This window comes from Acomys russatus, chromosome 16 (genome assembly GCF_903995435.1).
Source record: "Acomys russatus chromosome 16, mAcoRus1.1, whole genome shotgun sequence".
NCBI lineage: Eukaryota > Metazoa > Chordata > Mammalia > Rodentia > Muridae > Acomys > Acomys russatus.
The window spans coordinates 5,049,944-5,075,117 of record NC_067152.1 but is presented as its reverse complement, the minus strand read 5'-3'; the positions used below and the strand labels follow the sequence as shown (position 1 = coordinate 5,075,117).

The 25,174-nt window shown below is 47.8% G+C and overlaps 2 protein-coding genes across 4 annotated transcripts in view; one reads left to right on the top strand and one right to left on the bottom strand.

The window, feature by feature from the left end:
- The window catches only part of Fam222b (family with sequence similarity 222 member B), a 64,239-nt gene extending 62,662 nt beyond the window's left edge, over nucleotides 1–1,577 (bottom strand). Inside the window, exon 1 of one of the 2 annotated variants that reach the window (XM_051158034.1) lies at nucleotides 1,444–1,577. The gene's annotated coding sequence lies outside the window, so the exon portion shown is untranslated. The remainder of the gene's footprint in view (nucleotides 1–1,443) is intronic. The other variant, XM_051158036.1, reaches the window with a different exon arrangement.
- Nucleotides 1,578–13,588: 12,011 nt separating this feature from the next.
- Eral1 (Era like 12S mitochondrial rRNA chaperone 1) lies at nucleotides 13,589–21,472 on the top strand. Of its 2 annotated transcripts, none has more exons than XM_051158031.1 (10): nucleotides 13,589–13,871; nucleotides 16,278–16,405; nucleotides 16,881–16,958; nucleotides 19,071–19,117; nucleotides 19,367–19,428; nucleotides 19,586–19,698; nucleotides 19,783–20,031; nucleotides 20,874–21,023; nucleotides 21,140–21,220; nucleotides 21,329–21,472. In XM_051158031.1, the coding sequence occupies exons 1-10, from the start codon at nucleotides 13,589–13,591 to the stop codon at nucleotides 21,449–21,451; spliced, it is 1,314 nt and encodes a 437-aa protein (XP_051013988.1). In that variant the 3' UTR covers nucleotides 21,452–21,472. The 2 variants fall into 2 exon arrangements, with proteins under 2 accessions (XP_051013988.1, XP_051013989.1); XM_051158032.1 differs by having other exon boundaries at nucleotides 20,877–21,023; nucleotides 21,329–21,466.
- The last annotated feature ends 3,702 nt before the right edge of the window (nucleotides 21,473–25,174 follow it).

Here is a 25,174-nt window from a genome sequence, read left to right as displayed (position 1 = left end):
ACAAAGAAGGTGGGTCCCCTAGAACTGGAGTTATGGATGGTTGTGAGGCACCATGTAAGTGCAAGAAACGGAACCTGGGCCCTCTTTAAGAGCAACAGGTGCTCTAAACCACTGAGCCATCTCTAAATAAACACACCTTTAAAAAAATAAAAACAATAGGAGCCTGTTCTGGGCTTAATGATGAGAAACTGTAATCCCAGCTATTTGGGAGGCTGTGGCAGGGGGACTGCCAGCCAAGGTAACTTAGTGAGACCGTCTCAGTTTTTTAAAAAACATACAAAAAGGGCGGGTGGTAGGGCACTTGTTTGGCACACTCAAAACCCAGATTCAGGTTCCAGTTAAGTAGAGGCTGGGGAGATGGGTAAGTAATACATCATTTGGCACACAAGCATTAATGACCCCTTCAGAACCCCAGCTACTGGGGAAACAGAGGCAAGATTGTTAATTCAAATCCAATTTGTGCTTGAATCAAGACCAGCACGAGCAAGTCAGTGAAATCCTGTCTCAAAGGTAAAAGCGAAAGGAAGGATGAGGATGTAGCTCGGGGCTTCCGTTTGTATTTGTCAGAAGCTGCAGACCGTTTGTAAAAATGCAGAAATAAGATACTTTTCCTATCCAACATGACAGCTTCTGCAGATGATGTGCTGTGCTTACCCAGACAGCGCATTATTTTTGTCTACTGAGGTTTTACAAATATGCTTTGCTTTGATGTAGAAATCAGTCACTCTATCAATAATCATAGAATCTAAAAATCTAATAGTATCACTAGCACCCACACAGTACTTAAAATCGATAGGTTTCATAAGCACTCTCGACCACGTACATGAAGCTTACAAAAGCCTTCAATTTAGCACTGCGTCTTCCAGAGACTCAGAAAGGTTAAGTGGGTCGTATCCAAGGCTATCAGTCAGGTTTATCTGTGATGGACCTGGTTCTAAACCTGACTTCAGATGCTTAGTTAGCTCTTTGACCTAGATTTCTCCTCAATTTAAACACAGCTCCCGACTTCCAGGGCACACCGTAACTCCGGTGACCGGCCCTTCTCCGCCTGGTTCAGAGTTGGCTTCTGAAGCTCCAGCACGGATTTTATTTTCCGCCACCCTTCCCCCAGCAATCATTCTCTGAAAGAAGCGGAAAGGGAGAGGCGACCCAAAGCTCCTGGGGGAAGGGATGATGACAAACCAGGCAGCGCGAAAGACACTGGTCCTGCCGTGAGCTCCTTCACTCCACGAAACGCAAGCCCTTCCCTCCACCAACCTGTCCAGCTCTGAGTCTTAAGACCTAATCATCCATGCTCCAAATTCTCCCACCATCACATCAAACTATCCCTCCCCCCACGACCTCGGTGCCCGACCAGCAGAAGCCGCCCCGCTAGCCGGGGTTTCCTTCCACCACGCCACAGCGGCACTCCTCGGTGTCCATTACCCTTAAACCACCACTCACTGTCTGTGACTGGGCCCGGCCCTCATGGCTGCTCCGTTGTCGCCTGTCGCCGCCACTACTGCTCCACGCCCCAGCCTCTCAATCTCAGCCGCCGTCCGGACTGGCCGGGAGGCACTCCTGCGCCTGCGCAACCCGGAGCGCCCGGGGCCCTCCCGGGCACCCAGCGCCTGCGCATCTCGTTCCGGGGGCGTCTTTCTCAGTGCCTGATTGCCCCGCTTCTCTGGCTCCCAAGTGGCCATGGTCCTGGTTATCCTTCGGTGCTCAAGGTCTTAGCGAATGTGGCCGCTGAGCCTTACTTTTAGGCTTCTAGAATATCTGTACCAGATCGCTAAAGTCTTGATTTACGATTTATCTAAGAGGTCATACATTTAGGGACTCCACCAGAATTCTGGATCCTGCCTGCACGCTGAAGATGAAATCTTTTAGGCATCGAGGAAATTGGAGAATAGTTCCCTACTGTTCATTTCCGACTGTGGAGTCAGATCTTTTTACAAACTGATAAAGAAGACCTTTAGCCCTGTGTGGTAGTAGCACAAGCTTGTTGAACTAACAGCACTTGGAAGATTAATATAGACAATTATGAGCGGCTGGACATTGGTCCTAAAAACCAAACTGCAGTCCTCCGCGTGAGGAGTATGTGCTCTCTTAACCGCTGAGTGTCTCTCCAATCCCTATCTCTTTAATGAAGTATTTAATAAATTAACAGCCGAGCCAGGTGGCGCATTCCATGAATCTTTGCAGAGGCAGGAAGATCTCTGTAAATTTGAGTCTAGCCTGGTCTATGAGGCGAGTTCCAGGACAGTCAGGAAAACACTGAGAAACTGTTTTCAAGAAAGAAATCAGGGGCTGGATAGATGCCTCAGCGGTTAGAGTACTAACTGCTCTTCCAGAGGACCCAGGTTCAATTCCCAGCACCCACATGGCAGCTCACAACTGTCTGTAACTCCAAGATCTGACACCCTCACATAGACATATGTGCAGGCAAAATACCAATGCACATAAAAAAATAAATATTAAAAAAAAAGAAAGATATCAGAAGCCAGGCGCACGCCTTTAATCCCAGCACTCGGGAGGAAGAAGCAGGCAGATCAATGTGAGTTCGAGGCCAGCCTACTCTACAAAGCAAATCCAGGACAGCCAAGGCTAACACCTGTCTTGAAAAACCAGAAGGAAAAAAAAAAAATCAGGTGTTACTTCCTTCTGCCTTCTTGTCAAAGAAGCACCTAAGAGCCTGAGGATTTTCATCAGATGCTTGTAGCAGTATCATTATTGTGATGATGATAACAACGACGACAACTTTGGCTATGGAAGACAGGGTCTCACTCACTATGTAGCCCAGGCTGGTCTTGACCTGCCTATCTAGTCCATGGTGGCCTCACATTTGTGATCCTGCCTCAGCCTCCTAAATAACATAATCACGCACTACCATGCCTGTCACGTGCTTGTGACTTACAAATATTAACTCTATGTTGCTACAAATTGATAAGTCCTAATAGGTATCTAATATAGTATACACAGGTACAGACTTAATGAGCAAGCTGCCTTCTACCTGGTCTGGGATGGAGGGAACCAAATTTAAGTAGGCTTACATAAGCATGGGTGACTTGCTGTTTACAGGAGTATACACAACTTAACCAATGGCAACAGCACTGGACAAGATTTGTCTTCTTCTCTCTCTCTCTCTCTCTCTCTCATTTTTTCTTTTCTTTCTTTTGTTGTTTTTTTTTTAAAGATTTATTTATTTATTTATTATGTATATAGTGCTCTGGCTGCACATACACTAGCAGGCCAGAAAAGGACATCATCAGATCACATTATAGATGGTTGGGAGCCACCATGTGGTTGCTGGGAATTGAACTCAGGACCTTTGGAGGAGCAGTCAGTGCCCTTAACCTCTGAGCCATCTCTCCAGCCCTTGTTTTTTTTTTTTTTTTTTGGTTTTTCGAGACAGGGTTTCTCTGTGTAGCCTTGGCCATCATGGACTCGCTTTGTAGACCAGGCTGGCCTCGAACTCACAGCGATCCGCCTGCCTCTGCCTCCCGAGTGCTGGGATTAAAGGCGTGCGCCACCACGCCCGGCTTTTTTTTTTTTTTTAAAGCCTTCTAAGGCCTGGAGAACTGGCTCAGTGCTTAGAGCACTTGTTGCTCTTGCAGAGGACCCGAATTCTACTCCTTGCACCTACATGGTGGTACACAACCATCCATAACTCCAGTTCCAGATGTCCACTTCTGGCCTTCTCAAGCAGCAGGCACACACATGGAACACATACAGACAGGCAGGCAAAACACTCATGCATATAAAATAAAATAAATAAATCTGAAAGCATTTCTCAACTATTTTCTGCATGATACTTAAAAAAAAAAAAAAATACTTGGGTTAGAGAGATGGCTCAAAGGTTAAGAGCACTGGCTGCTCCTCCTAAGGTCCTGAGTTCAGTTCTCAGCAACCACCTGGTAGCTCACAACCATCTATAGTGAGATCTGGTTCCCTCTTCTGGTGTGCAGGTATACATGCAGGCAGAACACTGTATACATAATAAATAAAGATTTTTGAAAAATTAAAAACTGGGCCAGGCATGGTGGCACACGCCTTTAATCCCAGCACTCAGGAGACAGAGGCAGGTGGATCGCTGTGAGTTCGAGGCCAGCCTGGTCTACAAAGTGAGTCCTGAACAGCCAAGGCTACACAGAGAAACCCTGTCTCAAAAAACAAAAACAAAACAAAACAAATAAATAAATAAAAATAAAAAATGTAAGACCAGTACTTGGGAGGCAGAGGCAGGCAGATGGCTGTGAGTTCAAGACCAGCCTGGTCTACAAGACTCCAGGACAGTCAAGCCTACACAGAGAAACCCTGTCTCGAAAAACCAAAATAAATAATTAAATAAATAAATAGGGCTGTAGAGATGGCTCCGAGGTTAAGAACACTGTTCTTCCAAAGGTCCTGAGTTCAATTCCCAGGACCTACATGGTGGCTCACAACCATCTATCATAAGATCTGGCATGCAGGCACATATGCTGGCAGGATTCTGTATAAATAATAAATAAATAAATAAACAAACACACGAACAAATAAATAAATATTTTATATGTGGTAGGTTTTAAACCCTGGACAAGTGGATGAGGTGCCTATTTAACATATCAAAGCTGACAGTGGCTGCCAGGTTCTTCTTTTCATCCCTCAGTCCCTACATGTCACAGGGCCCTCCTGGCATACCATGCCCCCTACCGGGAATTCTCCAGCCCAAGGAGCTGGGCTGCCCTTTCCTAAACAATGAAATGACTTATTTATTTGTTTATTTATTTACTTTGTATACAGTGCTCTGCCTGCATGTATGCTGCAGGCCAGAAGAGGGCACCAGATCTCATTATAGATGGTTGTGAGCCACCATGTGGTTGCTGGGAATTGAACTCACTGGAAGAACAGGCAGCATGCTTTTTGTTGTTGTTGTTTGTTTTGTTTTGTTTTGATTTGATTTTCGACACAGGGCTTCTCTGTGTAGCCTTGACTGTTCTAGACTCGCTTTGTAGACCACACTGGCCTCGAACTCAAAGAGATCCACCTGCCTCTGCCTCCTAAGTGCTGGGATTAAAGGTGAGCGCCACCACAGCCGGCTTTTGTTTTTGTTTTTGTTTTTTGTTTTTTGGGGTTTTTTTTTTTTTTTTTTTTTTTTTTTTTTTTTGAGACAGGGTTTCTCTGTGTAGCCTTGGATGTCCTGAGTTTGCTTTGTAGATCAGGCTGGCTTCGAACTCATAGTGATCCACCTGCCTCTGCCTCTTTTTTCTTTTTTTCCAAAGATTTATTTATTTATTATACATACAATGTTCTGCCTGCATGTGTGCCTGCATACCAGAGGAAGGCACCAGACATCATTATAGATGGTTATGAGCTACCACATGGTTGCTGGGAATTGAATTCAGGACCCTTGAACAGCTGCCTGTGCTCTTGACCTCTGAACCATCTCTCTAGCCCGGAGGTCCCCCCTCTCAGATGACCTTAGCTTGTGTCCAGCTGGCTAAACTAGTCACTCTTTTTAACTGCAAAGCCATCTCTCCAGATCCCTTCCCCCCATCCTCAACCCCCAAGACAGGTTTCTCTGTGTAGTTTTGGCTGCCTCTGCCTCCCTTGAAGCCGGGCATGGTGGCACACGCCTTTAATCCCAGCACTGGGGAGGCAGAGGCAGGCGGACCTCTGTGAGTTCAAGACCAGCCTCGTCTACAAAGCGAGTCCAGGTCAGCCAGGGCTACACAGAGGAACCCTATCTCAAAAAGCAGAAGCAGAACCAACCAAACAAAAGGGGGTGGCTGGAGAGATGGCTCAGAGGGTTAAGAACACTGTCTATTCTTCCAGAGGTCCTGAATTCAATTTCCAGCAACCACATGGTGGCTCACAACCATCTGTAATGAGATTTGGTGGCCTCTTTTGGTGTGCAGGTGTACATGCAGATAGAACACTCATACATAAAATCTTTAAAAAAAAAAAAAAAAGGGGGCTGGAGAGATGGCTCAGCGGTTAAGAGCACTGTCTGCTCTTCCAAAGGACCTGGGTTCAATTCCCAGCCACCACATGGCAGCTCACAACTGTCTCTAATCCTAATTCCAATGGCTCTGACACCCTCACACTAAAATAAAATTAAATAAATTATTTTAAAAAAAAAAATGCCTTTAATCCCAGCACTCGGGAGGCAGAGGTAGGTGGATCGCTGTGAGTTCGAGGCCTGCCTGGTCTACAAAGTGAGTCTAGGACAGCCAAGGCTACACAGAGAAACCCTGTCTCGAAAAACCAAAAAAAAAAAAAAAAAAAAAAGACATGAGGCACCACACCCTTTTTTGTTATTGTTTTTGATACAAGATCCCATATAGCCCAGTCTGGCCTTGAACTTCTTCCTGCTCCTCCTGCCTCTACCTTCCAACTGCTGGGGTTACAGACATACACCAGAGTTCCCAGCAGAAGGCCATCTTGGTGTGTGCGGAGTACAAGGTAGCAGCTGGCAGAGTCAGGCAGTGGCCAGTAACCAGGACATGCTGTGAGCTGGCTCCTAGCTTGAAGGAGGTGGCACTGTTTACTCAAGGTGACAGTGGGTCATCTCTGCACTTACGGGGCTGACAGGAGGGCGGCATCAAAGTGAGACCACCAAGAACCAGGCCCCCCCAGGGCCACATAACATAACCTTGTCCCAACAACAAGCAAACAAAACAAAAGAGCTTGTATCGATCGCAAAATTACTGCACGCTTGGCATCAAAAGAGAATTACACAGCCGAGGGTGACCGAGAATTAATATTGACACTACTTCCTGATGAATGGATGGTTGATGAAAGGAAGGCCTGAACTGACCTTGCAGCTTCTGGGAACAGTGCCTTGCATCTCGGCTGCCTCTCTGTGCTGCATCATCAGTGTCTCCATCTGCTGGACCCTTGTCACACGTGGCTTCCTGGGAGGACTGTCGGAAGGTACATGAGGACAGTACCTCCTCCCACACTTCCACCTTTCTGGGTCTCCTAAGACAATGTTACACTTGAATTAATATTGTATATGCTAGCCGGGCTGCATGTAGACCCAGCTGGCTTCTATGTGCATGCCAGGGCGATCTTTCACTTCCCCAGCGCTGAGACTAAGCCGCGGACCACCATACACTGCTGATTGGTGCTGGGTTTGAACACGAAGCTTCATGTATGCTAGGCAAACAGCGCCAAGTGAGCTACATCCTTATGCCCCCTTCCTTTTCTTTTTCAAGATGGGGTATCCCTGGGTGGTCTAGACTTTTCTTTTCTGCTGTTGTTGTTTTGGTCTTGAACTCACAGAGATCCCCCTGCTTTGAGATTGTCTTTCTTTATAAGAAAAGTCTAAACCAGGTGGTGGCGGCGCACGCCTTTAATCCCAGCACTTGGGAGACAGAGGCAGGTGGATCGCTGTGAGTTCGAGGCCAGCCTGGTCTATAAAGTGAGTCCAGGACACCCAAGTGCTACACAGAGAAACACTGTCTCAAAAAAAACAAAACAAACAAAAAAAACAGAAAAACCAAACCAAACAAAAACAGAACTCACAGGCTAATAGGGGACACACAACAGTAACAGCCTACATGGTATGAGAGGTCCACCCACCTCTTGTCTCCTGGATGCTGGAATTACAGGGATGCAGGAGCATCCAGGCTATGTGCCAGTTCTCTTAATCATAATAACCCCACTACAGTACTGTCATTACCCTCATCTTATAGAGGAGGAAACTAAAGGTAGGTGATATTTCCTGCTCAAGGTCATACAGTAAAAAATAGAGCCTGAGGTGGAAGCTGGAATAGCCACATTTCAAGGTCATCCATAAATACGTATCAAGGTCAAGGCCACTACAAGCTATTTTTGACCCATCTATAAATAAACATGCAATAAACAAGCTAAAAATTAAACCTAGGATTTCTGGTTTTATACACAGTACACAGGTCAACTGAAATATAAGGGATATATGTATAAACCTTTTTGTTTTATTTTATTTTATTATTTTACCTATTGGATTTTTTTGAGACAAGGTTTCTCTGTGTAGCCCTGGCAGTCCTGGAACTCATTTCATAGACCAAGCTGGCCTTAAACTCACAGAGATCCGCCTGCCTGCCTCTGCCTCCCAAGTACTGGGATTAAAGGCATGTGCCACTGTGCCTCAGCTTGAAAGGAAATGTTTTCAATAATAATAATAATAATAATAATAATAATAATAATAACAACAACAACAACAACAACAAAAGACTTAGTCCCTAAGAACATAACTCTGTTGGTAAACCATTTGCCTAGCCTGCATAAAGTCCTGGGTTCAGTTTCGAACAGCAGATAGAACGGACATAGCAGTGTATGACTGTAAATCCAGTACTTGGAAGTAGAAGCAAGAGTTAGCAGTTCAAAGTCAGCTTTAGCAGGACAGTGACAGTAAGAACATCTGGAGGTACCAAAGATGCTGGCTCAAAAGCAATAGCTGGAGTTGGTGGATTATGCCTTTAATCACAGTGTGTGTGTGTGTGTGTGTCTGTCTGTCTGTCTGTCTGTGTATGTTGTGGAGTGGTGGTGAGAGCTGGGGATGTAGCTCGGTAATCAGACATTTGGCTAGGATCCAGGAGGCCCTAGGTCCAATCCCATCCATCAATGTAATTGAAAAACAGCAAAAACTATTTGTGCTCAATAAACCCACTCAGTAAAATCAGAAGGATGAAAAATTGAAGTGAGTCTCTGTGAGTCTCTGCCTGTATGGCTACACATGAAATTATAAGCCAGCACAGGCCACAAGACAACATCTCAAATACATAAGCTGGTGTGGTGGCCGAAAGAGCAGAAAGAAGGAAAAACAGGCGAGGAACTGAGGGACTTAAGACACTGCAGACCTTTACTGGGGGAAACAAATAGGCAGAGGGCCATCTCTGAAGGAACCAGAGTCTGAGCCTGCCTCCCACTTACAAGCTGGGATGTTCTCTGCAGCAGAAAGGGAGCGGGCGGGCGGGAAAGAGGGGGTAGGTTCAGTTGTCCATTGCTAGAGGTAACCAATGAGGAGGGTCTCACCATGAAGCCTTGGCTGGCCTAGAAGTAGGTATGTAGACTAGGCTGGCCTTGGACCCCCTGTCTTTTTTCTTTTCTTTTTTTTTTTTTTTTTTTTGGTTTTTTGAGACAGGGTTTCTCTGTGTAGCCTTGGCCATCCTGGACTCACTTTGTAGACCAAGCTGGCCTCGAACTCACAGCGATCCGCCTGCCTCTGCCTCCCGAGTGCTGGGATTAAAGGCGTGCGCCACCATGTCCGGCTGAACCCCCTGTCTTATATGCATTGCCTGGCTTGGAGTGGGGTGGGGTAGTCAGTTAAAGAGTATTAGGCCATCAGTAAATACCTTTCCTAGCCAAAAGTGGTGGTGAAGCACATTTTTAATCCCAGCACTCAGGAGGCAGAGGCAGGTGGATCGCTGTGAGTTTGAGGCCAGCCTGGTCTACAAAGCGAGTTCAGGACAGTCAAGGCTACACACAGAAAGACCCTGTCTGGAAAAACCAAAAGAAAGAAAAACCACAACCAATCAAATAAATAAATAAATAAATCTCCTGCCTGGCCATTACTTGGTATCTATGGGCAGGGCAGTCAAGAAACTAGCAAGATGTTAATTTACTTCTAGAAACCAACTTACTGTAGTTACTGGGGTTGACTCAGCACAACCAAAATGGAGGAGCTGTACAAAATGGTCTGGCCCTGGCTAACGGTGGCATCTGTCTATAATTCCAACACCTGGGGGACAGAGACAGAAGAATCTATGCAAATTTGAGGTCAGCCTGGGCTACATATTCAGGTTCAGCTCAGCCTGGGCAATATAACAAAACCTTAGGAAAGAGAGGAAATGTTTGGAGTTGTAACTCAGTGGGAGACTATTTTCGTAATGTATGAGAAACCCTGTGTTGAGTCCCCAAAAGTGCAAACAATAACAAATCACAGATTAGAAGGATGTGGCCTGGCGTTTATGAACGTGCATTACTCTTTCAGAAGGAACGGAGTTCAAATCCCAGTACCCACATCAGTTAGCTGACAACTGCCTGTAACTCCAGTGTCAGGAAATTGGACATGTCTGGCCTCCAGGTACCCACACGCTTGTGGCACATGGACACATGTTTAAAACTAGAATAAATCCCAGCTGGGCATACTGAGCATACTAGATGCATCCAGCATCCAGGAGGCAAAGTTAGTTCCAGGCCAGCCAGGAGTACATGGTGAGAACATGTCTGGGAAAAAATAATAAACCATATATATGTAAATATATAAGTGTGTGTATATATACACACATATATATATATAATCTTAAAAATATAAGACAGGCATGGTGGCACATGCCTTTAATCCCAGCACTTGGAGGCAGAGGCAGGGTGGATCACTGTGAATTCGAGGCCAGTCTCATCTACAAAGTAAGTCCAGGACAGCCAATGCTTACACAAAGAAACACTATCGTGAAAAAGCAAACAAACAAACAAACAAACAAGCCAGAAAACAGATTTCTGGTATAGAAGGAATACACCACCAGACTCACTTTCTTTTTTTTTTTTTTTTTTTTTTTTTTGAGACAGGGTTTCTCAGTATAGCCCAGACTGTCCTGGAACTTACTTTGTAGACCAGGCTAGTCTCAAACTCAGGGATCCAACTGCCTCCTCTGCCTCCAAGTATTGAGATTAAAGGCACCTGTTACTGTCCTGAGCTAGTTTTTTCTAATTGCTGGTTGTCTCCTGTGTTTAGTACCATCTTGTTGTCTGGGCACCCATATGCCCAGAGAACACCCAGAATAGAATGTTCCAAAGAAGCCTGTTTCTTCCATGAACAGAGAAGAAACCTGGAACTCTGTTGCCTTTGCAAACCATCAGTTACGCTGGCTTTTCCGGCTCTGTTAATTCTGTGTCAGTCAGAAGTCTCTGGACACCATTCCTTTAACAACAGCCCGGGCAGTTCATTCTCTACTTGCCAAGTTCTGTCCTGTATAAAAATTCAAATTTTTTTTCCTCCCTATATACTGAGTCACTACCATCAGCAAATAAAAAATATATATATATTTTTTTTTTGGTTTGGTTTTGGGTTTTCATTACAGGGTCTCTCTGTGTAGACTTGGCTGTCCTGGACTTGCTTTGTAGACCAGGCTGGCCTCGAAATCACAGAGATTTGCCTGCCTCTGCCTCTGGCCAGCCTGATTTAGAAAGAGTGAATTCCAGGGCAGCCAGGGTTACACCAAATGAATGAATGAATAAATAAATAAACAAATAAAAGATAAGTCTCAGGGATAAGTCTTAGGTATCCCAGGCCCGCCTTGAACTTGTTTTGTAGTTAAACATGACCTTGACACTCTGAATCTCCCACCTCCATAGCACTCTCTCTCTCTCTCTCTCTCTCCCTCCCTCTCTGTGTCTCTGTCTCTCTCTCTCTTTTCTAGACAGGGTCTCTCTGTGTAGCCTTGCCTGTCCTGGACTGACTTTGTAGACCAGGCTGGCCTCGAACTCATAGCGCTCTGACTGCCTCTGCCTCCCGAGTGCTGGGATTAAAGGCGTGCGCCACCACCTCCTGAGTGCTGGGTTAGAGGTTTGTTCCACCACAGCCTTTGGTGGTGGCAAGATCTAGCTGAGGGTTCTGTGCTTTTTAGGTAAATGCTCTATCAGCTGAGCCACATCCCCAGTCTGTTGGTTTGTGGGTGTTCAGGGAGGGGCTGAGGAGAGGAGTTCCACTCACTAGGTAGCCCAGGGTGCCTTTGAACTCAGAGAAATCCTCCTGTCTCAGATTCCCAAGTGCTGGAATTACATGTGTGAACCAGCTACCTTAACTAACTCCACCCCAGCTCCAATTGCATTCTCTCTCTCTCCTCCCTCCCCCCTTTTTTGTTTTCCCAGACAGGGTCTCTCTGTGTAGTCTTGGCTGTCCTGTACTCACTCTGTACACCAGGCTGACCTCGAACTCAGAGATCCTCCTGCCTCTGCCTCCCGAGTGCTGGGATTAAAGGAGTGAGCCACCACAACCAACCTCTGCATTGTCTCTTAAACTCACTTCATTTATGCTTTCAGCAAGGCACTTTACTGCAACTTCCTGTCAGGTTACTAAGGTGACACACATACACGGGGAAGGGGGGGGGAACTCAGGACCTCTACATGTTTCAAGACTTTGACTAATCTCCACACAAGGTGCAGAGGGGTGGAGGTGGGGGAGTTTAAGAGGCTTGAAAGGACAAGGAATGCTCAAAGCCACAAAACCCAACAAAAGTCAAGTTCCCCGGGCTGCTATGGCATCCTGGGAGATCCTGGGGGGCTGAATGGCTTCACCATTTCTCTCCTCTCCCCTTCCTTCCCAGGGCTTCCTGTATGCTGGAAAGGACTCTACCAACTGAGTTACATCACCAGTCCCCTAATTTGGAAGCTCCGGGTCTCTCTCTGTGCAATGTGTATGAAATGTGAGGACAACTTTCAGGAACCAACTGTCTTCACCTCAGACAGTAGGTTCAAGCCCATTGTGTGTGGTGCCATCCCTGGCCTGGTGGTCCTGGGTGTTTTAAGAAAGCAGTCTGAAGAAAAAAAAAAAAGAAAGAAAGAAAGAAAGAAAAGAAAGCAGGCTAGGGGCTGGAGAGTTGGGCCTTGGAGTTTAAGAGCACTGACTGCTCTTCCAGAGGTCCTGAGTTCAATTCCCAGCAACTACATGGTGGATCACAGGCATCTATACTGGGATCTGATGCCCACTTCTGGCCTGAAGGTGTGCTTGCAGGCAGAACACTATACATATTTAAAAAAAAAAAAAAAAAGCAAGTGGGCTGAAGCTGGGTGTGGTGGCACATGCCTTGAGGCAGAGGCAGGTGGATCTCTGTGAGTTCAAGACTAGCCTGGTCTACAAAGAGAGTTCCAGGACAGCCAGGGCTGTTCCACAGAGAAGCCCTGTCTCGAAAGACCAAAAAATTAAAAAAAAAAAAAAAAAAAAAAGGCAGACTGAGATAGCCATAAGGAGTAAGCCAGTAAGTAGCAGCTATCCATGGCCTCTGCATCTGCTCCTGCTTCCAGGCTCCTGCCAGGTTTGAGTTCTTTCCTTGGATTCCCTTGGTGGATTTTGATTCAAGATACGTAAGCCAAATAAACTCTTTCCACCCCAAGTAACTTTTGGTTTTGGTGTTTCATCATAGCTATAGTAAGCCTAACTAAGGCGGCCACATAGAACTAAAACACAGCCAAAGAGGAAATAAGAAAGAATCCTGCAGGGTTGCACTTAAAAAAAAAAAAATCTTTCCTGTGAAATGTGCCCTAGTACTCTTTCCCACGCCCACTCCCAGCATCATGAGAGTTTCTCCTCTTCAGGCGCTAGAAGGAGGTCCCCGCCTCTTGGAATGTCGACCAGAAATGTTGTCATCCAGAAGACAAGGCTAAAAGGCTCTTTTACAAAAGTTTGTCAGAGGGAAAAATTATATATAGGGGAATCCAAGACGCCCGTTATACTCACAGAGACAGTAAGTACCCCACCACTTGGCCTTTCCCTAGCCTCTGGAGAGAGTGTCTACCTAAGCGTCCCAGGAAATCCCGTGTGCCCCACTTCTGTTTGGGCCGATCTGGGTTTCTACTCGTTGGTCTGCGAGCCTCTCCGTCCAATTGTAGAGCGCTTCTGGTCGGTACCAGAGTGCATTGCGGCAAAATGGCTACCCCCAGGCGGCAGTGCGCTGTGCTCGTTCGGGCTTTGTTGGGGGTCTGGCAGGTGGGCCGGCGTGCAGGGACGGTGTGGGTTTCTCCGCCCGGCTCGCTCCTCGGTAACCAGGTGAGGTGCGTGTCCCGTGTCGTGGGCGCCGCTTCCTCTGGTCCCCTCCTGGCCTCGGCATCAAGTCGTTACGGTCAGGACTCCGCCTTGGACCGTATCCTTGGATTCCCTCAGCCTGACAGGTCGTTGGCTCCGAGCATCCCCGCGGTGTCGGTGCACAGAGGTAAAGGGTCCAGCTGTGTGAGTTGCAGGTGTTCTGTTTTATGACAGGGCTTCCTGTATAGCCCAAACTGGCTTGGGCTTTGGATCTTCCCAGCTGCAGCCTCTGGAGTGTTGGGATTAACAGGTGTTCGCCCATGGCCGGCCTGTGATGGTTTTAGCAGTGGAAATCATGTATCTGTGGTAAAATCCCCCTGTCTCTGGGCATATCAGTTTAGTGTCTCTCATTTAATAGAAAAATAAATCTGAGCCCAACGTGAGGCAAGTAGTGAAGGCTGTTAAAGAGTTTGAGAACAAAAAAAAAAAAGTTTGAGAAACGAGGGCCTGTGAAATAGTCTGGCAGATAAAGGCGCTTGTTGCTTGACAGCCTGAGTTCAGTCCTTCGGGCCCATATGGTGGAAAGAGAGAAGCAACTCCAGAAAGTTTTGCTATGGCTTCCATAAGGTCGCCCCGACACACACATAAAAACAACAACATAAAGAGTTGGAACCAGGCGCGATGGTGCAAGCCTGTAATCCTAGCACTCTGTGAGGCAGAGGCAGGTGAATCACAGTGAGTTCAAGGCTAGCCTGGTCTACAAAGTGAGTCCAGAACGGCCAAAGAAACCGTGTCTTGAAAAAACCAAATAATAGCTGAGCATGGTGGCTCACGCCTTTAATCCCAGCACTGGTGAGGCAGAGACAAGTGGATCTCTGTGAATTCGAGGCCAGCCTGGTCTACAAAGCGAGTCCAGGACAGCCAAGGTTACACAGAGAAACCCTGTCTGGAAAAACAAAAACAAACAAACAAAAAAGAATCAGTAATGCTCATCAAAGATCTTTAGGCAAGCTGGGCTGTGGTGGTGCACACCTTTAATCCCAGCAGTCTGGAAGCAGAGGTAGATGGATCTCTGTGAGTTTTGGAGCCTGGTCTACAAAGTGAGTCCAGGACAGCCAGGGCTATACACATAAAAACCCTGCCTTGGAAGAAATTAACAGAAGATCATCAGGCAAGGCAAAGTTGTCTCCCTCTGTCCTCACATACCAAGCAGTGTCGACTCAATACGTGAAACACTGAGCCCCATCTACATGTCAAGAGTCTAAATTAAGCCCGGCCTCGTGGTGCATGCTTGTAGTCCCCCCCACTGGGGAGGTGGAGGCAGCAGGATCTCCAGCTCCAGAAATCTCTTCAACTCTGACTGTGGTACCCTGCTAATGCTGCTATGAAGGTCCTGCAGACGTTCTCAGTCTCTCCTGATAATGCTATATTGCAGTTAACATTGTCTAGTGACCTGCCAGACTCTAGTCCATGCTGTTTTTCTCGGGATGTGATGTTGAGACAGAGTTTCACTCTATCTCAGGGTGCTCACTATCCCCAGCCTCCTGCGCGCTGGGAGTTCAAGTTCGAGCCACTACATCCATTTTCTTTTTTTTTCCTTTTTTTTTTTTTTTTGGTTTTTCGAGACAGGGTTTCTCTGTGTAGCCTTGGCTGTCCTGGACTCTCTTTGTAGACCAGGCTGGCCTCGAACTCACAGCAATCCGCCTGCCTCTGCCTCCCGAGTGCTGGGATTAAAGGCGTGCGCCACCATGCCCGGCTCTTACATCCATTTTCTAAAGCGGTGTTTCTCTGGTATAATTTAGTGTGGTGATTTTGCTTTTTGAGACAGGGTCTAGTTATATAGCCCAGGCTGGCCTCAGACTCAAAAGCAATCCGTTCTTTTTTTTTTTTTTTTTTTTTTTTTTGGTTTTTCGAGACAGGGTTTCTTTGTGTAGCCTTGGCTGTCCTGGACTCCCTTTGTAGACCAGGCTGGCCTCAAACTCACAGCAATCCGCCTGCCTCTGCCTCCCAAGTGCTGGCGCCACCACGCCCGGCTAGCAATCCACTCTTGCTTAAGCCTCTAAAGAGCTATGTTTACAAGTATATCACAATGCCCAGCCTATGTTGAGCAATTTTTTTTTTCACACAGTTGTCATTGTGAAAAAGAAGTTATTCATCGATAATGCTAATGTGATTCCACATTACAGATGAGAAAACCAAGGGGCTTAGAGAGAGAGAGGTTAGGTAACCTGATGAATTCAAAATACAAAATTAAATGCCAAGCTAGTCTCAGAGTTAGGAATGGGTGGCTTCAGCCTGGTGTAATTATCTATCTTTCTTTCTTTCCTCCTTTTCCTCCTCCTTCTTCTGTGGTTTTTCTAGACAGGGTTTCTCTGTGTAGCCTTGGCTGTCCTAGACTCACTTTGTAGACCAGGCTGGCCTTGAACTCACAGCGATCCGCCTGCCTCTGCCTCCCGAGTGCTGGGATTAAAGGTGTGCGCCACCACTGCCCGGCTACTAGGCTTTCATTGTTATTTCCTCCTTGGGTGTCGGAGCTGAGGGTCTAGTGCAGTCTAGGTTCCAATATATCACTCCTGTTTCTATCCTAACACAGAAGAGCAGAATGTGCTCTTGGTCCATACTCCCGACATGCCTGAGAATCCACGGGTCCTCCGAGTGGTCCTCCTGGGAGCCCCAAATGCAGGGAAGTCAACACTCTCCAATCAGCTGCTGGGCCGTAAAGTATGCCACACTTCATCCCAACCCCTACAACCTCCATTTTGTGTGTGTGGCTGTTTTGCCTACATGTCTGTCTGTGTACTGCTTATGTACCTATTGCCTATAGAGGCCAGAAAAAGATGTTGGAAACTGTAGTTAGAGGGGGCTGGAGAGACGGCTCAGTGGTTAATAGCACCGTCTGCTCTTCCAGAGGTCCTAAGCAACCACATGATAGCTCACAACCACCGATAGTGTGATCTGATACCCTTTTCCGGCCTGCATGCAAGCAGAGCACTATATACATAATAATAAATAAACCTTAAAAAAAAAAAGGGAAGAAAGAAAAAAGAAAAAAAAGAGACAGCTGTGAGCCACCACTTGGGTACTAGGAATCTACATCCTCTGGAAGAGCATGTCTGTTTTTCTGTCACTTGTTTTTCTTTCATGGATAGCCTGGGAGAGATATGGGATCTCACTGGGACTTCTTTCTTCCTGGAAGGTGTTTCCTGTCTCAAAGAAGGTTCACACCACTCGATGTCAAGCTCTGGGGGTCATCACAGAGAAGGAGGCCCAGCTGGTAGGTACCTGCAGAAGATTTGCAAACAAGACAGAATGTGAAGCTAAGCAAGTCTCTCTTACCTAGCCTTAAAGGGGAAAAAAACCCTGCTGCCTGGCAGTGGTGGCACACGCCTTTAATCCCAGCACTGGGAGGCAGAGGCAGGCAGAGCTCTGAGTTCCAAGCTGACTTGGTCTACAGAGTGAGTTCCAGAACAGCCAAGGGCTACACAGAGAAACCCTGTCACAATGACAGCAACAAAAAACAAGACCATGCTGGGCAGTATAGTGGCACATACCTTTAAGCCCAGCATTGGGAGGCAGAGGCAGCAGCAGAATCTCTGAGTTTGAGGACAGCCTGGTCTGCCACAAGTTCCAGGGGAGGTATACTGAGAAACTGTCTTGAAAAACCAACAAGGTCGGCGTGGTGGTGCATGCTTTTAATCCCAGCACTTGGGAGGCAGAGGCAGGCAGGATCTCTGTGAGTTTGAAGTCAGCCTGGTCTACAAAGGGAGTCCAGGACAGCCAGGGCTACACAGAAAAACCTTGTCTCAAAAAAACAAAAAAAGAAAAACCAACAAAACAAAAATCAAACAAACCACCTCCCCTCAAACCTGTACACATGACAAAGAAAAGAATTGTGTAGGTTAGTGGATGAGGACATACGGCTCCATGGAGTTCTTTCTCTACCTTTGCCCTCTGTTCTGAGGCTATGTGTGTGGGTGCTCTTGTGCCATGTGCTTTGTGGAGGTCAGGGGGCAACTTTTAGGATTCACTTCTCTTTTGTCACCCTGTGGGTCCTGGGCACCAAAATCAGTTTGTCAGGCTTGACAGCACATATGTTTACCCCTGAGCCATCTCATCCTTTGATTTAAGACAGTCTCGTGTAACCCAGGTGGGTCTCCCTGTATAACCACAGATGGCCTTGAATTTCTCCAGTGGTGGGATAGAAGAGATACCACATGCCCAGCTCTGATTTTTTTTTTTTTTTTTTTTGGTATTTTCCCATTTAGAGACAGTTTTACCATGTAGCCCTGCCTAACACTGAACTCAATTTGTAGGGTCAATCTTTCCTTGAACTTCAAATGATCCTCTTGTCTCTGCCTTGTAAATGCTGGGATTATAGGTGTGTGACACCAGACATGACTAAACAAAGCTGAATTGAATTCAACATTGGACTCTGTGCTTGCTGTCATTTTCTGTTTCTTTTTTTTTGTTTGTGGTTAGTTTTGTTTTGTTTTGTTTTTTGAGACAAGGTTTCTCTTGTAGTCCTGGCTGTTCTGGAGTCACTCTGTAGGCCAGGCTGGCCTCGAACCCACAGAGATCTGCCTGCCTCTGCCTCCAGAGTGCTGGGATTAAAGGTATGCACCACCACGCCTGGCTGGTTTTCTGATTCTTTTTTTTGTTTTGTTTTGTTTTGTTTTGTTTTTTTTTTTTTTTTTTTTTTTTTGAGACAGGGTTTCTCTGTGTAGCCTTGGCCATCCTGGACTTACTTTGTAGACCAGGCTGGCCTCGAACTCACAGCGATCCGCCGGCCTCTGCCTCCCGAGTGCTGGGATTAAAGGCGTGCGCCACCACGCCTGGCTTGGTTTTCTGATTCTTATTTTGTGCAGTGCTAAGGATCTAACCCAGGGCCCTTTTCTAGCTATGCGTGGTGGCACACATCTTTAACCCCAGCACATGGGAGGCAGAGGCAGGTGAATCTCTGAGTTCAAGGCCGGTAGGTTCCACATAGTGAATTCCAGTATAGCCAGGACTACAAGTAAAACCTGATAAAATGGGGAGGGGCGGAGAGGCTTGTTGTGACTCTGCAAATTTAATGTTACTTACCTAAGCCGGGCGTGGTGGCGCACGCCTGTGATTCCAGCACTCGAGAGGCAGAGGCAGGTGGATCACTGTGAGTTCGAGGCCAGCCTGGTCTACAAAGTGAGTCCAGGACAGCTAAGGATACACAGAGAAACTCTGTCTCGAAAAACAAAAACTTACCTAATATGAATAGAGCCACAGATTGAATCCTAGAGTCTAAAGTGAGTATGAGTGTGTGTGTGTGTGTGTGTGTGTGTGTGTGTGTGTGTGTGTGTGGCCTTTCTACCCATTAAGTCTTTTCTTGGGGGGGGGTAATTCCCAATTCTAGATTCTGCTTGACACACCTGGCATCATCAATCCTGTTAAACAGAAGAGGTATTGCCTGTGGGAACAGATGTTGGGTGGGGTGATTAAAAAAAGGAGGGGGGAGCTGGGTGTGGTGGCGTACACTTGTAATCCCAGCACTCAGAAGGCAGAGACAGGCAGATCTCTGTGAATTTGAGGCCAGCCTGGTCTACAAAGTTAGTCCAGGACAGCCAAAGCTACAGAGAAACCCTGTCTTGAAAAACAAAACAAAACAAGACCAGTCCCAGACCCTTCCTGACTGACACGTTTGTCCTTTAGGCACCATCTGGAACTCTCTTTGTTGGAAGATCCATGGAAGAGCATGGAATCTGCTGACCTTGGTTAGACTCAGACTAAAGTCCTGAAGCCCTGTTCACAGAGCCTTTCATTCCTGGGAGTTTGGGAACTGGCGTCTCGCCAAGACCCAAAGTCAGGAATTTGCTGTGGGTCAGGAGGAAGGTCACAGTCTTCCCTTTTGTCTGCCTTGCCACCTTCTAGTTGTGGTTCTTGTGGATGTGTCAGACAAGTGGACCAGGAGCCAGCTAAACCCCCAGGTGCTGCGCTGCTTGACCCAGTTCTCCCAGGTCCCGAGCATCCTTGTCTTAAACAAGGTAAGTCCCGCCCACTTGAGGAAGTGTTCCTTCCAGGGTCCCGTCTCTCACCTCGCCTTGTACTTTGTTCATCCCACAATCCAGGTGGATTGCTTGAAGCGGAAGTCAGTTCTTCTAGAGCTGACAGCAGCCCTCACAGAAGGCGTAGTCAACGGGAAGAAGCTCAGTATCCAGCCGGCCTTGCACTCACGCCCTGGCACCCACTCCCCCAGCCCTGCCACTCAGGACCCGAATATACACGCAGGGAGAAACCCTCAGAGAATTGGATGGCCCCACTTCCAGGAGATCTTCATGTTATCTGCACTAAACACCAAGGATGTGAACACATTAAAGGTCAGTTAGCCTACCCTGTAGTCCATCACTTCTGCCATGTTAAGACAGGCCTCACCCACGCCAGCCTGACTATAGACTAAGATCCTATCTTTTAAAAGACAAACAAAAATGTGGTTATAGGAATTTGTGTTTGTAACCCCAGCACTCAGGAGGTCAAGGCAGGAGGGTCAGGAGTTCAAGGTCATCTTCAACTACAGAGTGAATCCAAGAGGAGCGTCAGTTACAGTAGACCCTGTCAGGAAACCTAAAACAGCCAGGTGTGGTGGCACACCACCCCTGTTATCCTAGCACTCAGGAGGCAGAGGCAGAAGCAGTGCTCAGTATGAGGCCAACCTGATCTCCATTGTGAGTTCTAGGCCAACCAGCTACCTAGAGAGACCAACATTAAAGTTAGGACTGTATCTCATTTGGTAGAATGCTTGAGTAGTGTGTAACATAAATTGGACATGGGGGTGCACACTTGCAGTTCTAGCGTTTAAGATTGGAAGTTCGAGGGACCAGGCATGTTGACGCACGCCTTTGATCCCAGCACTCAGGAGGCAGAGGCAGGTGGATCCCTGTGAGTTCAAGGCCAGCCTGGTCTACAAAGAGAGTCCAGACCAACCAAGGCTACACAGAGAAGCCCTGTCTGGAAAAAACAGAAAAGGGGGGAGGGGGGCATTACAGTATGCTGTGGTAGCTCACTGACATCGTCCAGGCCTTGTCAGGCTAACGTAGGATCAAGAGTTTGCCAACCTTAGCAGTTTTAAGGTCAGCTAACAGGACAGTCCGTGTTTTCTCCTAGAAGCATGCGTGCATAAATGTACTGGGGTAAAGAGCCCGCTCTTCCTTTGTACCCGCAGCAGTACCTTCTGGCACAGGCCCGGCCAGGACCCTGGGAGTTCCACAGTGGGGTCCTCACTAGCCAGACCCCTGAAGAGATCTGTGCTAATACAATCCGAGAGAAGCTGCTAGAGCATCTGCCTGAAGAGGTGCCCTACTGTGTGCAGCAGGTGTGGCCAGAGCGAAAGGACCCAGGGCCTGTATCCCAGTTCACACCTGGAACAGGTGGGTACCAAGAGCCCCAGAGATGAGCCTGCCTGACTGGTCATGGTGTCTCCTTCTACAGAAGACAGTGATCTGGGAGGAAGGACCAAGTGGGGAGCTAGTGATCCATCAGAACCTTCTGGTGCCCAAAGAATCTCACGTGGTAAGTGAGGGCAGGCTCAGAAGAGGGGCAGCAGGGTTAACCAGGGCTTGCTTCCTGTCTGTGAGGCCAGAGAGCAGAACCTTGTGCCTCTCTTTTCACCACCTGCAGCGGATCCTGATTGGTCAGAAGGGCCTCTTGATCTCCCAGATTGCACAGGAAGTGAGCCGAGACCTTATGGACATCTTCCTCTGTGACGTTCACATCCACCTCTCTGTGAAACTTCTCAAATGACCGTTCGCTGCTGCTACTCCCAGGGCATCCCTGTGGGAGCTGCTGACAGAGCCAGTGACTAGAATGACCCCTGTCACAGGGGCCTGCAGGACACTGACTGGCTGCTAGCTGGCCTGGCCCTGCTGAGTGCACAGTGCCTGCCCTGCCGTGTTTTCCACTCCAGGGAAGATGGGCCTTAGCTCAGTTCCTCTGCCTACGGTCTCAGCTATATAGGTCTTAGAAGCCTGTCTCCAGGCTGGAGAGATGGCTCAGCCATTAAAGGCTAGGCTCACAAGCAAAAATGTGAGAAGTCAGTCCCTGTGGTGTGAATCTTGTCATCCACTGCCGCTGGCATTGGACCCAGACTCCAGCCTAAGTTTCCAGCTGTTGGTAGGAAGAAATTTTTTCTCCTCTACCCCAAGTTCCTCACCTTGTACCTTGAAGTTGCATAAGGACCTGTGTTGTCCTTTTTTTTTTCTTTCTTTCCTTTTTCTTTTGTTTGGTTTGTTTGTTTGTTTGTTTGGTTGGTTTTTTGAGACAAGGTTTCTCTGTAGCCATGGCTGTCCTGGACTCGCCTTGTAGACCAGGGTGGCCTCGAACTCACAGTGATCTGCCTGCCTCTACCTCCCTAGTGCTGGAATTATTCAAGGCCAGCCTGGTCTATAAAGTGAGTCCAGGACAGCCAAGGCTACACAGAGAAACCCTGTCTCAAAAAACCAAAAAAAAAAAAAAAAAAAAAAAAAAAATTAATAATAATAATAAAGAAAGAAAAGAAAAGAAAGAAACCAAGTGCTGGAATTAAAGGCATGTGCCACCACACCTGGCTTTTTTTTTTTTTTTTTTTTTTTGAGACAGGGTTCTCACCATGCAACTCTGGCTGGCTATCCCTAGATAGAGCAGGCTAGCTTTGAACTCACAGAGATCTGCCTGTCTGCCTCTTTGAGTACTGGGATTAAAGGTGTGCACCACCCATCCAGCTCAACCTGATTCTTTGTTTTTTGTTTTTGTTTTGTTTTGTTTTAGTTTTTCAAGACAGGGTCTCTCTGTATAGCCTTGGCTGTCCTGCACTCACTTTGTAGACCAGGTTGGCCTCGAACTCACAGCAATCCGCCTGCCTCTGCCTCCCGAGTGCTGGGATTAAAGGCGTGCACCTCCACCACCCGGCTCAACCTGTTTGTTAAATGACAGTGCCAGCCACCTGTTCTCCCAAGTCCTGATCCCCACCCCACCCCACCCCATCCTGCTACCCAGCCGTGGATGCTAATAAAGTTGAAAGACAAGTGTTCTTGTTTTTGCCTTTATTTCTTCGGAACAGGGATGAGAATAATGCACCCCATGCCCCCCCACCCCCCACCCCCGTTCTCTTGTTAGCCTGCGGTCTCTTTCTTCCGGGAGTCCACTGCCGTGTCACGCGCTCTTCTTGGCACAGTCTCTGGGAGCAGCAAGAGAACCGTTACCATTACTAAACTCAGTAATGGTAACGGTTTCCTCGCCATTCCCAAGTGCCACAGCAGTCAGTAGGCTTGATAGGGTTTCCGCGTCTCTGTCGCCATCCCAGGCAGGCTCTAGAGCTGGGGCACCGGACTAGTACATCATCTATACTGTAGTGTCTCGTCACAAACTTACAGTATATGATGATATCCCAGCCAAGGCCCTGGAGGAGGCCCTGTGAGCCGCAGGCCTGGAGAGCCAGGGGATCCGGGATGGGGCAGGGTCAGTCAAGGCTGGACACACACCTCCCTTCCTACTCTTCCACTCCCTCCGAGATTCTGGGCTAGGGCTATCCCCGGTGGTGTGGAGGAGGAAGCTAAGGTCTGTTCAGCTCTCTCAGGGACCCAGACTTAGAGCTTCCCTCTGGCCGGACCTCTCACAGGCTGACAGCCACTCCACGGAGTGCTTACCTGGACCTGGAGCTGCAGTCCTGGGAAGCCTTTGGGCAGGGAGAGCCAGCCTCGCCTCTTCTCACTCAGACTGCTTGGCTTTTAACCCTCTGGCCCCTCCCCTGGGTGGAGTACTTTTCCCGGGTTCTAGAAGTCCCTGCTTGTTAACTCTTCCCCTGCTGGCTTCATAAAACAAGTCACAGGCTCCTTTTTTGGTTGTCTTCTATTTAGTTTTTTGGTACTGGGCTTGAAACTTAGGGCCTAATGCATGCTGGCCAAGCACCCTATCACTGCAGCTACGCCTCCGTCTCGCCTCCTGTCTTTTAAATGGGCGACTTTGTTATGGCGAGATCCACCTTTCACTCCCACCCCGTGAACCAGGTTACTACCCCACAGGCCTGGGGAGGAGAAAGACCCTCACCCCATCATTCAAGCCTTAGTTGTTGGAGCCCCACTTGTTTTGTTGTGGCCAATGGTTGGAAATGTTAGCTGAACCTGCGTAGGACAGGGAGGGTCCTGGCAGCTGGATCTGTATCGACTCTACCTGGGAGCAAGCTCATTGGAGCCGTCCACCTGATTTCCACTCCTAGACTTCTTTGACCATATTTGTGCTGAGCCAAAGCCAGAACCAGATGGGCAGGGTCAAAGCTTGCCTGCCCACGATTCTGACAAGACCCCCTGGGTGCCTGGAACTCTGCTGGGAGATGGAAGAGCACCTGAGGCCCCAGCCCCTGTGAGAGCTGTGTAAGGGCTTAGGGGGTCATTGCTTCAGAGCTCAGGACACTTAGTGACAGCCTAGCAGTTTGAGTCTCTCCCTACGGGGAAGGGGAGACTTCTGGCAAGACACTCCCCACGGCTGAGCCTCTGCTATTTAGACCCTCGTCCTGGGGGGATGTTCCGCCCCTTTCTTATCCTAGACAACCTGTCGGTTTCCGCCTTTGCAGGTGCAAACTACACTAGTATGGGGTGGGGGGCCCCCAGAGACACCTAAGCTTCTGGTTCTCTAGAGGCCTTCTGTTTTCTGCTGAGGAACCGGTGTGAACCAGCGTGAACAGGCGTGGGCTCTACCTCTGCTCTGCATGGCCTTCCCTCAGCTGCTTGGCACTGTTTTCTTTTGGGGCCTCTAAGTGTTCCTGCCAGAGGGACACCTTCTCTGTCTATTCGGGTTTTTGATTTTTGTTTTGTTTTACAAGACAGGGTTTCTCTGTGTAGCCTTAGCTGTCCTGGACTGGCTTTGTAGACCAGGCTGGCCTCGAACTCACAGAGATCCTCCTACCTCGGCCTCCTGAGTGCTGGGATTAAAGGTGTGTACCACCACGCCCAGCTTCTATTGGGGGAGGGTTTAATTTAATTTAATTTAATATTTTATACACAATCTTATGTAGGTATGGATGACAATGCTTCTCTTATTGTTCTTGTTTCGTTGTTTGTTCTGAGACAGGGTCTTCCTGTGTAGCCCTAGCTGGCCTGGAACTCACTATGTAGACCAGGCTGGCCTTGAACTCACAGAGACCTACCTGCCTCTGCCTCTGAAGTGCTAGAATTAAAGATGTGATGCCATCACCAGCTCAAATTCCATTTGTAACCGAGGATGACATTGAACTTCTGAGCTCCCTGTCTGTACTGAGTACAAGGGCTGCGGGCATTCTCCACTGCACCCCGGTTAGCCAGCCTGAGAAAGGCCCCACAGGCAGGCACCGTAACAGCTGAATGGCATCTCAGTCCTCTGGCCCTCCCTTTACTTCCTTTTGTCCAGGCTAACACTTAAGTTCACAACATAGTTCAGGCAGGCCTTGATTTTTTTCAATCCTCCTGCCTCAGCCTCCCAAGTAACTGGAATTGCCTTTGCCACCAGGGTCACTTT

Coding starts and splice junctions, on each gene's coding strand:
- Eral1 (XM_051158031.1), top strand. CDS start 13,589: ATGGCTACCCCCAGGCGGCAGTGCGCTGTGCTCGTTCGGGCTTTGTTG. Junction 13,872..16,277: donor CGCGGTGTCGGTGCACAGAG/GTAAAGGGTCCA, acceptor ATCCTAACACAG/AAGAGCAGAATGTGCTCTTG. Junction 21,221..21,328: donor TGCCCAAAGAATCTCACGTG/GTAAGTGAGGGC, acceptor CACCACCTGCAG/CGGATCCTGATTGGTCAGAA.